This window comes from Papio anubis, unplaced genomic scaffold (genome assembly GCF_008728515.1).
Source record: "Papio anubis isolate 15944 unplaced genomic scaffold, Panubis1.0 scaffold245, whole genome shotgun sequence".
NCBI lineage: Eukaryota > Metazoa > Chordata > Mammalia > Primates > Cercopithecidae > Papio > Papio anubis.
In genome coordinates this window covers 78284-92180 of record NW_022162512.1, presented here as the reverse complement: position 1 = coordinate 92180, position 13897 = coordinate 78284, and the positions used below count along the sequence as shown (strand labels likewise).

At 39.0% G+C, this 13897-nt stretch overlaps 1 protein-coding gene and 1 long non-coding RNA gene across 2 annotated transcripts in view; one reads left to right on the top strand and one right to left on the bottom strand.

Moving 5' to 3' along the window:
• The window catches only part of LOC116272885 (probable phospholipid-transporting ATPase IM), an 88430-nt gene that overhangs the window by 16749 nt on the left and 57784 nt on the right, over window positions 1-13897 (bottom strand). The window contains exons 10-11 of the mRNA XM_031661749.1: window positions 9131-9214; window positions 6089-6334 (exon numbers count right to left, since the gene is read on the bottom strand). Coding sequence (XP_031517609.1) covers window positions 6089-6334; window positions 9131-9214 — 330 coding nt within the window. The remainder of the gene's footprint in view (window positions 1-6088; window positions 6335-9130; window positions 9215-13897) is intronic.
• LOC116272886 lies at window positions 7118-13171 on the top strand. The gene is made up of 3 exons (XR_004181426.1): window positions 7118-7205; window positions 10614-10722; window positions 12829-13171. It is a non-coding gene; the product is annotated as an uncharacterized LOC116272886 (long non-coding RNA).

Below are 13897 nucleotides of genomic sequence, written 5' to 3'. Positions count from 1 at the left end.
GGCTTCATCCCTGGGATGCAAGGCTGGTTCAACATATGCAAATCAATAAACATAATCCAGCATATAAACAGAACCAAAGACAAGAACCACATGATTATCTCAATAGATGCAGAAAAGGCTTTTGACAAAATTCAACAGCCCTTCATGCTAAAAACGCTCAATAAATTCGGTATTGATGGAACGTACCTCAAAATAATAAGAGCTATTTATGACAAACCCACAGCCAATATCATACTGAATGGGCAAAAACTGGAAAAATTCCCTTTGAACACTGGCACAAGACAGGGATGCCCTCTCTCACCACTCCTATTCAACATAGTGTTGGAAGTTCTGGCTAGGGCAATTAGGCAAGAGAAAGAAATCAGGGGTATTCAGTTAGGAAAAGAAGAAGTCAAATTGTCCCTGTTTGCAGATGACATGATTGTATATTTAGAAAACCCCATTGTCTCAGCCCAAAATCTCCTTAAGCTGATAAGCAACTTCAGTAAAGTCTCAGGATACAAAATTAATGTGCAAAAATCACAAGCATTCTTATACACCAATAACAGACAAACACAGAGCCAAATCATGAATGAACTTCCATTCACAATTGCTTCAAAGAGAATAAAATACCTAGGAATCCAACTTACAAGGGATGTAAAGGACCTCTTCAAGGAGAACTACAAACCACTGCTCACTGAAATAAAAGAGGACACAAACAAATGGAAGAACATACCATGCTCATGGATAGGAAGAATCAATATTGTGAAAATGGCCATACTGCCCAAGGTAATTTATAGATTCACTGCCATCCCCATCAAGCTACCAATGAGTTTCTTCACAGAATTGGAAAAAACTGCTTTAAAGTTCATATGGAACCAAAAAAGAGCCCGCATCTCCAAGACAATCCTAAGTCAAAAGAACAAAGCTGGAGGCATCACGCTACCTGACTTCAAACTATACTACAAGGCTACAGTAACCAAAACAGCATGGTACTGGTACCAAAACAGAGATATAGACCAATGGAACAGAACAGAGTCCTCAGAAATAATACCACACATGTACAGCCATCTGATCTTTGACAAACCTGAGAAAAACAAGAAATGGGGAAAGGATTCCCTATTTAATAAATGGTGCTGGGAAAATTGGCTAGCCATCAGTAGAAAGCTGAAACTGGATCCTTTCCTTACTCCTTATACGAAAATTAATTCAAGATGGATTAGAGACTTAAATGTTAGACCTAATACCATAAAAATCCTAGAGGAAAACCTAGGTAGTACCATTCAGGACATAGGCATGGGCAAAGACTTCATGTCTAAAACACCAAAAGCAACGGCAGCAAAAGCTAAAATTGACAAATGGGATCTAATTAAACTAAAGAGCTTCTGCACAGCAAAAGAAACTACCATCAGAGTGAACAGGCAACCTACAGAATGGGAGAAAATTTTTGCAATCTACTCATCTGACAAAGGGCTAATATCCAGAACCTACAAAGAACTCCAACAAATTTACAAGAAAAAAACAAACAACCCCATCAAAAAGTGGGCAAAGGATATGAACAGACATTTCTCAAAAGAAGACATTCATACAGCCAACAGACATATGAAAAAATGCTCATCATCACTGGCCATCAGAGAAATGCAAATCAAAACCACAATGAGATACCATCTCACACCAGTTAGAATGGCGATCATTAAAAAGTCAGGAAACAACAGGTGCTGGAGAGGATGTGGAGAAATAGGAACACTTTTACACTGTTGGTGGGATTGTAAACTAGTTCAACCATTATGGAAAACAGTATGGCGATTCCTCAAGGATCTAGAACTAGATGTACCATATGACCCAGCCATCCCATTACTGGGGATATACCCAAAGGATTATAAATTATGCTGCTATAAAGACACATGCACACGTATGTTTATTGCAGCACTATTCACAATAGCAAAGACTTGGAATCAACCCAAATGTCCATCAGTGACAGATTGGATTAAGAAAATGTGGCACATATACACCATGGAATACTATGCAGCAATAAAAAAGGATGAGTTTGCGTCCTTTGTAGGGACATGGATGCAGCTGGAAACCATCATTCTTAGCAAACTATCACAAGAACAGAAAACCAAACACCGCATGTTCTCACTCATAGGTGGGAACTGAACAATGAGATCACTTGGACTCAGGAAGGGGAACATCACACACCGGGGCCTATCATGGGGAGGGGGGAGGGGGAAGGGATTGCATTGGGAGTTATACCTGATGTAAATGACGAGTTGATGGGTGCAGCAGACCAACATGGCACAAGTATACATATGTAACAAACCTGCACGTTATGCACATGTACCCTACAACTTAAAGTATAATAATAATAAATAAATTTAAAAAAAAAAAAAAAAAGGGATTCATAATATTTACTGTGTAATGGCATTGTGAGTAGTAAGTATAATGCATGGTATCACTCATGGTGGTGATGATGATAGAGGTCTCTGACAGCTGCCATCAAGGACAGGCCTGCTTTGGTCATCTAGGTTAACATAGAGTTGAGGGATAGGTGGGCAACACAACCAAATGACCACTAAATTCAATGTGGGATTCTGGATTGGATCCTGGAAGAGAAAAGAGTAATTAATGGAAAAACTAGAGAAATCTGAATCAAATCTGTAGCCCAGTTAATAATATTATACCAATGCTAATTTCATAGTTTTAACAAATGCACCATGGTGAGGTAAGATGTTAACATTAACATCAGAGAAAAGCTACATGAGGGTATGCAGGAACTGTCTTTGCAGTATCTGCAACTTTTCTATAAATTTAAAATTATTTAAATTATTAAATATTAAATTATTTACATTTAAAATGATTCCAAAATTAAAAATTGTTTTTAAGAAATTACTCCTGTTTGAACAAGATGCATTTGTTGTTATTTCCCAGGCAACAAAAGGTTAGCCATGTTTTAATTATAAAATAATTCAAAGTAATACTCTAAATCAGTGAAGGGCTGCTGAGAAGGGTAATTTGCACCCTTCAGCTGAAAATGATACAATCTATTTGGAAAGTCATGTGTCAAGTGCCTTAAACTTCCTTATGTCTTCTAGCCCAGAATTCCCACCTTTAAGGAGATAACCTTAGAAAATAACTAGAGGATCATGCTGAGAATTATGTACTATATGAAACTTTGCCATTGTATAACTTGCCACAGTGAAATGTAGAAGCAATCTAACAGCAACATGGTTGAATAAATGATGGCACATTCATATGGTGTAATACTATAGCCATTAAAAGGGATATTTCAAAGAATATTTTATAAATAAGATAAATGCTTGTGACACAAAGAGAAAAAATAAGACATAAAATTTATATACATATAATCTGATTTCCATTTTTTTATGCTAACCCTGATTTGTGTTTATGTGTGAATTTTAATTTTTCTCTGCATGTTTATACTTTTCCTGAATTTCCTGCAATGTATTCCTTTTATAATGAGATTAAAAAGATTTTGTGTTTTTAGGGCAGAGGCACCACAGGTGCATGCATGGCCTAAGTTCCTGCTTGGCTGCAGGAGGTGTGGCGACCACAGCACATGCCACCTTCTGAGGCCATGCGGTACTTGACTCTCCCGGCACTGCCTTGCTTTTGAAGGCATCTAAAATCTCTCATTTTTTCCCACACCACATTTCACAGCTGGGTCATTCTGCTGAACTCAGCACAGGAGGACTCTCTCTCTCAGACTGGTTGGAAACTTTGGACACATTTGAAAACTGTCAACACAGTCTGTAAACACATCAGTTATAATGATTCTTTCCTAGGAACTTGACACACCCAGATGAACTCTCTTGTTATGACAGGAGAGAATTTCCTCTCAACATCTCCCTCATTTATTCAATACTCAAGAAATATCCATTGTGTGTCTGCCACACTAACAGGTGATGTGCTCAGCTCTGGGTATACAGTGATTAATAAACATTTCCACTGCTTTCATGAAGGTTACGCTCTACGAGGTAGAAAGACATTAAACGAGGGAACACACAACTAAATTTGTACTTACAAGGGGAAGTGACAACTATGAGATACAATAATTGATTTCTATTCCACTAGAGAAAATAAAGGGGCCTTAGTTTAAATGGATTAACAGAGGCCCCTCTGAAGAAATGACATGTGAGGGAAACTAAGGGAAGAATGTTCCAGGCAGGAAAGTGCAAAGCCATAAGGCAAGCAAGAGACTTGTGAATTCCAGGAGCAGAATAAAACCCAGTGTGGCTGGGGCGTTGTGAGTAATGGGATTGGAGGGATGGCTAGGACCACCATTGTCTTTGAGGAGATGGAAGGCAGAGAATAGATTTTGAAGAGACAAATGGCCATTAAGGTATGAAGCAAATGGATTTGGAAATCCTCTCACAAAACATCCTGAATGAGGGGCCAATGGTTACTTTGAGCCTAAGTGTGAATCCCCTCTGAAAAAGCATGCATATCATTCTATATCATTCTTATAAAACTTGGATAATCAAGGGTGAGAAATTTCAAAAGTTTATCTTAAAAACTTCAAGCAACAAGAAGTCACTTGAAGCTTTTAAAATAAGCTTTTGAAATTCTGTAATTTTTTTGTGACGAAACAACGTTTTTAAAATATGAGAGTTTCTGTGGGTTCTCAACTTGTGAGAAAGTAGAAATGTAATTTCAACATTCAACTGGAATAAGAACTGTATGATTTATGAGAAAAACAGTTTCTAAACATAAAGTTAATATAAAAACATGGCACTGGCACTACTGTAATGGCACGTAAAACAAATTATGGGCAAGCAAAAAGAAAAAAGAGAAAAAGATGCATGGGCATAACAGCAGGCTTTTTCTAAAATTAGAAAGATTAAGTTAACCAAAAATTGTAGGGTTAATTGTGAACACCAGTTTCTCACACACAAACACACACACGCACGCATACATGCACACACACATACACACAAACATTTAATGCTTGTTACATGTCATACCTACAATGACTCTTCCAGGTAATTTATTATCCTTACTTATAAACAGATCATGTAAAGGACAGTATGAAGAATGATTTCTATTTGCTTTTTCTTCAGATAGTGGCCTTTTATTTCAGTTACTACCTTTCAAATAATCTCTTGGAGTACCAAGGAACAGGCCTGATCCAGAGGTGAATCAGCTATTACCACTAAAAAGATGTCCCTGTACACCCCACCATGGTCCTCTCTATGGAAGGATAATCCAGAGAATCAGAAATGTACCCTCATGACAAAGAGAAGATCACCTAATTATTAACAGTTTGCTCAGTAATCAAAAGACAACAAAATAAAACAGAGGTCGCATAGCTTGCTGTACCTACTCAGAGCCACAGATTGTAATAGAGGAAAAGTTTTTCTAACTATGTGTGGTGATGCACACCTATAATCTCAGCTACTTGAGAGGCCAAGCTGAGGAATTGCTTACGCCCAAGAGTTCCAGACAAGCTTGGGCGACATAGCAAGACCTCCTCTCAAGAAATAAAAATAGAAGCTTTTGTGAACTCTAACTCATTATCTAATGGCATTGACCACCATTCACATTAAAAAGGAAATAGAGACACAACTCAAGATGGAAGAAAGTCAATGGAGCCTCAAAAAATCATCCCCACCAGAAGAGCTCCTCTGAGTGTGAGATTCGGATACGCCACAGACATAGCATTGAACCTCTTGAATAACTCCATAGAAATGTATTGCCAAACCTTAGATCTCACTTTAAAACCTGGCAGTTATTACGCCTTAAAGAAATCATGGGAAAGTTTCTCTTTCTGTTACTGGAATTTTTTTTCTTCAAATACAAGAAGGAAATAATAGTATAATCATTTCTCTTTACATACAACGCACAACCCAAAGAAGGGATACATTGTGAGGTTTCTACTAACATGGAGGTTATAGACACCTAATGCTAATTCTCCTCATCTGGTAATTGATGTTCAAGCTTCCTGTTTTCATCTCAAAATGTGTACTTAAAAAGAAAACCCCAGTATTAGGATTATTTCCCTCCAACAAGTAGACAAAATCAATCAACAATGAAATAGAATTTTTAAAGTTGTAAACCCATCATGTTAAGGTGCTTACACCAACAGCGTTACCTGCACACTGACCACAATGACCAAAGATGTGGCCATAGTAACTGCAAAGGACTGGTAATCAGCAATATGTTGCCCATCTTCTCCAGCCACGTTGTAAAAGGCCCCATAGGGGATGAAGAAAAGGGCTAATGAGGTGTAGATTCCATGTAACACGCAAATGAAAAATTTACGCTTGTTAAAAAGTAGATTCAGCTGTCCTGGTTCGTAGAGCTGGGGACAGTCCATGCTGTTCTGGTCACTCACATCCTGTAAACAGAGTGTAATTTCAGTGGAGAAGGATTAAAAAGAGTCAGAGAGGCCTTGTATTCCCTATCTTCAGAAATAGCAAATGCCTGTTTAAACATGTCCTAATATGCACTACTCACTGGGCCAGAACAGGACATTATCTTGTTTGTATTCCCACAATAAACCAGAAGATAATAAAATGATCTCTACTTTACAGAGAAGGAGCTTTAGTCTCCAAGAGAGATTCATGAGAGGTCACACAGCTCGTAAGTAGCAGGACCAGGGTTTGATTTGAGCCTAGCTATTTGGCTTCAAATTGAAGTTTCTTTCCTACACTCTCCTGCAGGCTGTCAGAAGCATTCATGCTCCCAGAATTCCAGCACATCATGAGCAGCCAATGGGCCCCAGAAGTTAATTGCCAAGGTAGTGAGTGGTAGTGACCAGGAGATGACAGCAGAGAGCTGTGGAGTCAGAACGGTCAAATCAGAGCTCATGACTTTGGAGGGAAGTGTGCAGGAAGAAGAGAGCAGAGAAAAGGGGAAACTGCATTTGGGATTCCAGGTGAGAAGGAGGCTGGGATGAGGATCCTACCCAGTGAGAACTTTAACAGCAGCTACCAGGTGTTCAGGACAAAGAAATAATATAGACAGAATGAGAAGGTTTGACACCAACCAGGTCCCAAGAGAAACTAAATGCTTCTCAAACCCAATACACAAATCGCCTGGGAAACAGATTGTGATTCAATAGGGCTGAGGGCCCAAGACTGCATTTCCAGCCATCTCCAAAGTAATGCTGATAACCACAGTGAGCACCAGAGCCAAATGCCAGAAAACCACCAGGAACATCAGAGGACCACAGGTGGAGGAGAAGTGGCAAAGTGGAAGCAACACAGGTGGTGAACTATTGTGGGAGAAGAACATTCCCCTTCCTGCTTGTGGGATGGCCCAGGTCTCCCAGGTCTCTCCAGAGTCCCATGGAAAAACACTGGCATATTCTCTTTAGAAAGTCCTGTTTCAAGATGCTTTTGGATGCTTGTTCCCCTAGTTCAGTGACCGAGGGTTACGTGCGCAGGCTTTGAAACAAGACAGTCATGAGCTCAATCCCTGGTAGCGGGTTTAGCTGGTGTGTTATCTTAAACCTGTTACTTACTCCACCCGAGCCTTGGTTTCCTCATGCCCAGAAATGCAAACACCACCACCTCCCTCATGGAACTATCGCCATGATTAAACCAGTATGTAAAGTATTTAGTAGAGTTCTTGCCACATCACAAGTAATGAATATGCCAGATGCTTCTATAAATAATTAATAAAATAATGATAATAACAATAGCAATAATGTAGCAACCTCAAAGTTAGGAGGCCTGGTTCTAGGCTTAGCTGTGTCGCTTATTGGCAGTGTGGCTTTAGGGAAATGACCCTCCAAGGCTTGGTATCTGCCTTAAAAAATGAGCAGATCTGTTGACGATTGCTGAGGCCTGTCCGGCATAGCATTCCACAATCCTGTGATCTGTTTAAGGGCCGAGGTTGACAAAGCAGGAAAGGAGAGGAGCAGACACTCAACTTGATGGTAATAGGAAGCCTTATTATATTTTTTTTTTTGAATTGCACAACCACCATCTTTTCCCAGAAACTGCTTTATTTTTATTATTTTATTCCACATTCTGGGCAGCTACAAAGCTCCAAGAAAAGAAACACTTGTAAACATGGGCACTGAGAAATGAATGTGCTTAATCCTTTACATCTAAGGTCTGCAGAAGTTCATTACTTTTTGTATAATTCCACAAAATATGCCTTTCGCAAACTGCCCTTTTCACGTATGAGAAGAGAGACTACAACTGACTACAAAGCCAGCCGAATGGGAGACTGGAGTGAGCTCATAATGTGAAGATTTATATTTTGCAATAGAGAGCTTTGGGCCAGAAAATGAAGCCTAGCAAACAGGTCTAACAATAGCCTGGAGAAAATCTGGTCTCCTTAAAAATACTTTTTTTAAAAAAACAAAAATCCTTTTTGAAAATAAGACACTCTAATTGTGCCACGGAAATTCCACTGGCTAGTCTTTCACTTCCCCACAGGCAGCCAGAGTTTTTCCCCTTCCCAGGAAGTCCCTTCCAAGGCTCTGAGTATGCCAAGGATCTACCATTTTTGTGATTGATTCTCTCCTTTCTCCCCACTCAAGCACTTTGATGCTGGGACAAAAGAAATCCATGCTTTTTCTTTCCATGGCTATGGGGCTTCTCGTCCTCCTCTTCCACTGGCAGACTGCTCTTCTAGTCTGTGGCTCCTTTCTGAGCTGTGTGTAACAAGGAAGTCTCACTGCAGATGTTAGCCCCCTGTGTTCCAACCTAGCTCCATGATATTCTATCCTTGCATGGTTCTTTATAAGCTCTCAGAGGCTAAGGCAGCATTTCCCTGTGTGTGAACCACACACACTAGTTCTAAGACATATTAATTGATAGGTGCTATATGAAAGCAAAAAAAAGTAAAGTACAGTCATAGAAGTTTGGGAAATGCTGGGTTAAAATGAAGTTAAAGAGATTACTTTGTACAGGACTTCTACAGCCTTTAGAACAATATAGGGGTTACGAATCTCTAAGAGGAGAGTAACCAACTTTTATCAAATAATGCTTTCGGGGAAGCTAGGGTTCAAGGGTGAGGAAGGCACAGTGGACCTGAAAGCATTTGTGATCCATACAAAAGCAACTAAAACAACTGCATTCCTAAGGCTTCTACTTAGAATTGTGTCTTCTACTTAGAACCCACAAAAAACCAAAAGGCATAAAAGAGAAACTAAGTTATAAAGATGGAAAAAACCTACCTGGTCAAAAATCCCCATGGCTAAAACAGGCAGTGATGTGTAAACAATGTTAAAAAGGGTGATGAACCACTGGTCATAAACAGTCTGAAAAGAAATATAACATATAAATGAGAAAGACCATCCATAGTAGTGAGAATATTCACGTTTAAGTCATGAAAATATTCACCTTCAGGTTAAATAACCAGGTTTTCTGAGGTAAGTGGGAGTTGACTTTTGGAATCAGACAAATATGAGTTCTCTCCTGGACCTGCCTCTTATCAACTCTGCTGCCTTAATGGGATACTAGATCTCTCTAAATAGCAATTTCATTATCTCTAAAGTGGTGTATACCCTTCCTGCAGCATGGCAGTGAGGACAATAATACATGCAGTACCCCTAACATAGTGCGGGACACGTATGAGCCCCCTGACCCTGTGGTGGGTTGCTATTTCATTCTCCAGGCTTTCAGTGGCTTGTAATGAGTCCAATTATCTGACCTAAGTGGTAAACAAAGGAGTCACTAAAATCTTCAGAGATAAATACAGTAATGAGCCTGTTATTTCTATCCTGTTTTAAAATGGAGAGGTTTTTGCGGGGGAGTGGTTTAAAGTAAGATGGGCATGGAGCTACATGCTCACTATACTGGGCATAAACAAGCAAAACAATAAAAATATCCCCTCACACCTTTGTAGAGTAATTACACAAGAATTCCCTGCATGGGCCTCACTAAAAGTCAATGAGGCATGTGGAGCAGGCATATATCCCCATTTTGCCAGTGAGTACACACAGATGTGGAAACAGAACCTTTCAGTTACAGAGCTTATTACGGACAAAAGCAAAAATTAAAATCCAGGTCTTCAGCTGCTAACCAATGCCCCTTTTACCACTCCATCATTCATTCACTTATTCATTCATTCAATATTTACTGATAAACCGCTATGTGCTAAGCATTAGGTTCTAGTCAATGATAATTCAGCATGATCAATCAAATAAAAATTCCTCACAAAATGTACATTCTAATGCAAAGGGAAGGGAAAGACAATAAACAAGATCAAATTTACAGAGAGCAGGAGGACTGTGTGAGTAAATTAGAAGGTAGTAAGTGCTAGAGAGGAAAGGGGATAGGGAATGTGGGAGGGCTGTAATTGTAATACAGGGACTGGAGAAAGTCTCACTGAGAAGTGAATTTGAGATAAGATCTGAAGGAAATGGGCCTAACATGCAGCTTTCTGAAACAGCTGGAAATGCTGGGACATCCAGCATTCCATACTGCAAGTAGGCCCCATGAAACAATCCTAAGGCAAGAAAGCATCCACTGCGCTCAGAGAACAGCAAGGTGGGCTGTTTGGGTAGAGCAGAGTGACCTGTAGGAAGAATAATGGATGTCAGGAGGTAAGAAGAACAATCCTATGTAACTAAACATGGCTTATTACCTAAGAGAAAGTAGAAGACATCAGAGGACTTTAAGCAAAAGAGCAACCTGGTCTTATTTACATTTTAACAGGATCACTCTGGATGCTATGCCAAGAAGCAACTGAAGAGAGAGGTGGAAGTGGGAAAGCTTAACACTCAGAGTAACCGTTTCTAATAACGAATTTTAAGTTCTGTGCATGGTAACTCCCCTTTGTTACTCTCTGATTCCTATTTTCATCATCTGGTCTAAACCCAGCTGTAAGGATTTAGAAAGAGGGACTATATCCAATGACATGCTGATAAATGTTTAACAAGAGACTAAAAAAAAAAAAAAAAAAGCCTTGATTTGTAGCGTTTGCCAATTTCCATGGTGTAAATATTCCTCCATGACTGATTTCAAGCAGTGATGCCACTGAATGTGGAGTTGAGACATATTCACCATTATACAGTATTTATACAATACAGACCCAATATAATCTCAAGAGCATAAATAGTAAAACATGGGAAAATAATTAGGAAGGGATTCATTTTGAGTATATTAACTGTCTTTTGTTTTTAATATAACTTAAATTGTACATTTACATAATATAACTTTTAATAATGGCTGTATTTAACCACTGGCTCACAAAATTCCTGAAGATTTAACAATCAGCTTTTGTGAATCAGTATGGGCCAGTTCCAAGATACCACAGCCTAGGTCCATGCCGGGAGCAAAGTGGTAAAAGACAGCAGAAGCCACCTGAAGGATAATGCACTCAACGTGGCATGAGAGAACTTGCAGAAGGGCAGGGCAGTAGTCCACTAGTCACGCAACCATGAGAACAGACTGGAAAAGCTGGCTGGCACTCCCTGGAACCCCCCTGGGTATTTAGCAGAGGTATCTGAAAGAAGCCTGAATTTATCGTACATGATAGGGGGCACGTACCAAAATAATTGATTCATACCAAACCTCCTGCTGAAGATAACGAAAAAAGTTGAGAAAAAACAAAAGTATCTTCATCAAAGTATCAGTGAACTAACAAGGCAGTGGGGAATGACTGGTCAAGATCAAAAAGAGAATTAGAACTTAATAACTATCTCAAGGCCTAGGATAAGGCTATTCTTCTCCAGACTCTATATTTATTTCCTTATACCAGCTGTTGAGGATAGAATGAAGGCCTGATATTTTCTGGGTTAGCCAACTATCCTGCTATGACAGAGTCTGTGACCTCACTGCTGGGAGGCTGCCTTTGGGTCCCAGCCCGGAGTAGGAAGGGTTTCATCATGATCTCTACCCTATGGGCACTGAACCTTCTCCCTTCAGCCCAGGAAACTATTGAAGGCACAGCTCAGTCTGTGAATTGCCCCCTGTAGATAATCAACACTCCCAAGGTACATGGTTCAGAGCAGTGTGACCCTACAGGGTCCCAGCCCAGAGCAGCAGTTGTGACAGGGTCCCAGTATCCAATTCCTATCTATCCTCAAGAGTCTACCAAAACTGCAGCTCAGCCTCTGTATCTCCCTTCTGATGAGTGAATGTGTCCAACCCTACTTCTAGATACATATGTTCACAAATGTCTATCTTGGTGCAGCAGGATACACATAAAAATACTCATAGCAGCTACTGGTCGTAATAGTCCCCAAACATCAAGTATGGGATAAAGATATTATCACCTATCGATACAACAGAATACTGTAGAATAATGAAAAGCAAAGAATTCTAACTATATCCAAAAACATAAATGAATAAAAACTACACATAATATTGAGCAAAAGAAGCCAGATACAAAGGTATAATTGCATTTAAATACAGTGCGAAAGTATGAAAATCTACTCCTATGTTGTTCTGGAACTCCTAATCATATAGTAAAATTATAAAACAGAAGAAACGTGACTATAAGATGGCAGGGTAATGGTCACCTCTAGAGGATTGGAAAAGAGGTCTCAAGGAAAAACCGGGGAGCTCTTGAGTGTTTGGAAATGTTATATTTATCGCAGTGGATCATGGTACATGGGTGCTCATTTCATAACAATTTAAGCTGATATTTACATACTTTTTAATATATTTGTTAAACTTTGCAAATAATAAAAAAATTAAAAATTAAACATGTGACCTTATTTTATAGTTATAGCCCAGTGAGACTTCAGAAAGTAGGAAGATACCAAAAATCCTGATGCCCAGGCCACACCCCAGGCCAGTTAAATCAGTATCTCTGGGAGAAGGATCTAAGTTTTGGTCATTTTAAATTTTTCCCAGGTAATTCCAATGTGACACCAAGATTGGGAATTACACTCACTTTCTTTCTTTTTTTTTTTTTTTAAATCAGAGCAGCTGACACAAATCCTCAACCCGTTGATGATGGCATCTGACAGTTTCAGCTATTAAGAAGAGAGAAAGAATCTGAGAAATTATGGCATACTCAACTGTGGACAGCTGAGTCTGGCACAGTGTGCCCTCATCATCACAAACAGGCTCACATTACAAGCTACACTTATTCGACAACTATCAGCATTTGTCAACTGGCACCCAGATTTGAAGCCTCATTTCACAACTGGAGCAAGAGAGGACAGGAAGGAAAAATCAGAATAAGGTTTCAATGAGTTTCTGCAAATTCTCAGAAATCAGTGTCACAATAACAAAAAGAAAAAAAATAGCTGATATTTACTAAACATCTACTTTGTGCCATTTTAAGTGCTTTACATATAGCGTCTCATTAAATTTTAACAACCCCATGAGGTAGGTACTGTTAACAGTTCTCAGTTTATAAATGGGAAAACTGAGGGCTATCAAGGTTAGGAGATGGCTCAATGCCATACCTTAAATGCAAAGGTTTTCTCCAGGATGTGCTTATTTCACATTGCATGCCTGTATCAAAATATCTCATGTACCTAATAAATACATACACCTACTATGTACCCACAATTTTTTAATTATATTTTTAAAAACCCAAAGGGGAAGAAAAGGTTTTCCAAGTGTAGTTCAGAACCTTTTAGGGGATCCATAATGTCAAAACTATTTTCAGAATAATACAAAAAGTTATGTATTTACCCTTTCACCCCATTCTCTCATGAGTGTATATGATATGTGACATCACAGCTGGCTGAATGCAGGTGATATAAGAACCCAGGTGTTTCCTATTATGTTAACTAGTTTTACAAAAGTGTGAAACAATGGCATTCTTCCCATTAACTTGTTTTTGTTTCAGAAAATATAAGCATTTTTCTTAAAAATATGTTACTTTTGTAAACGTGTCATGGGTTCACCATTTTTTTAACAAATTAATAAAAGTGTTTAGATTTTTTTCTTCATTTTCATTCCTAAGATGATAAATATTGATAGTGGGGTCCTGAGATCACAAAGTTTTGAGAACTGTCAGCCAAGCAAGTGTCAGAGCC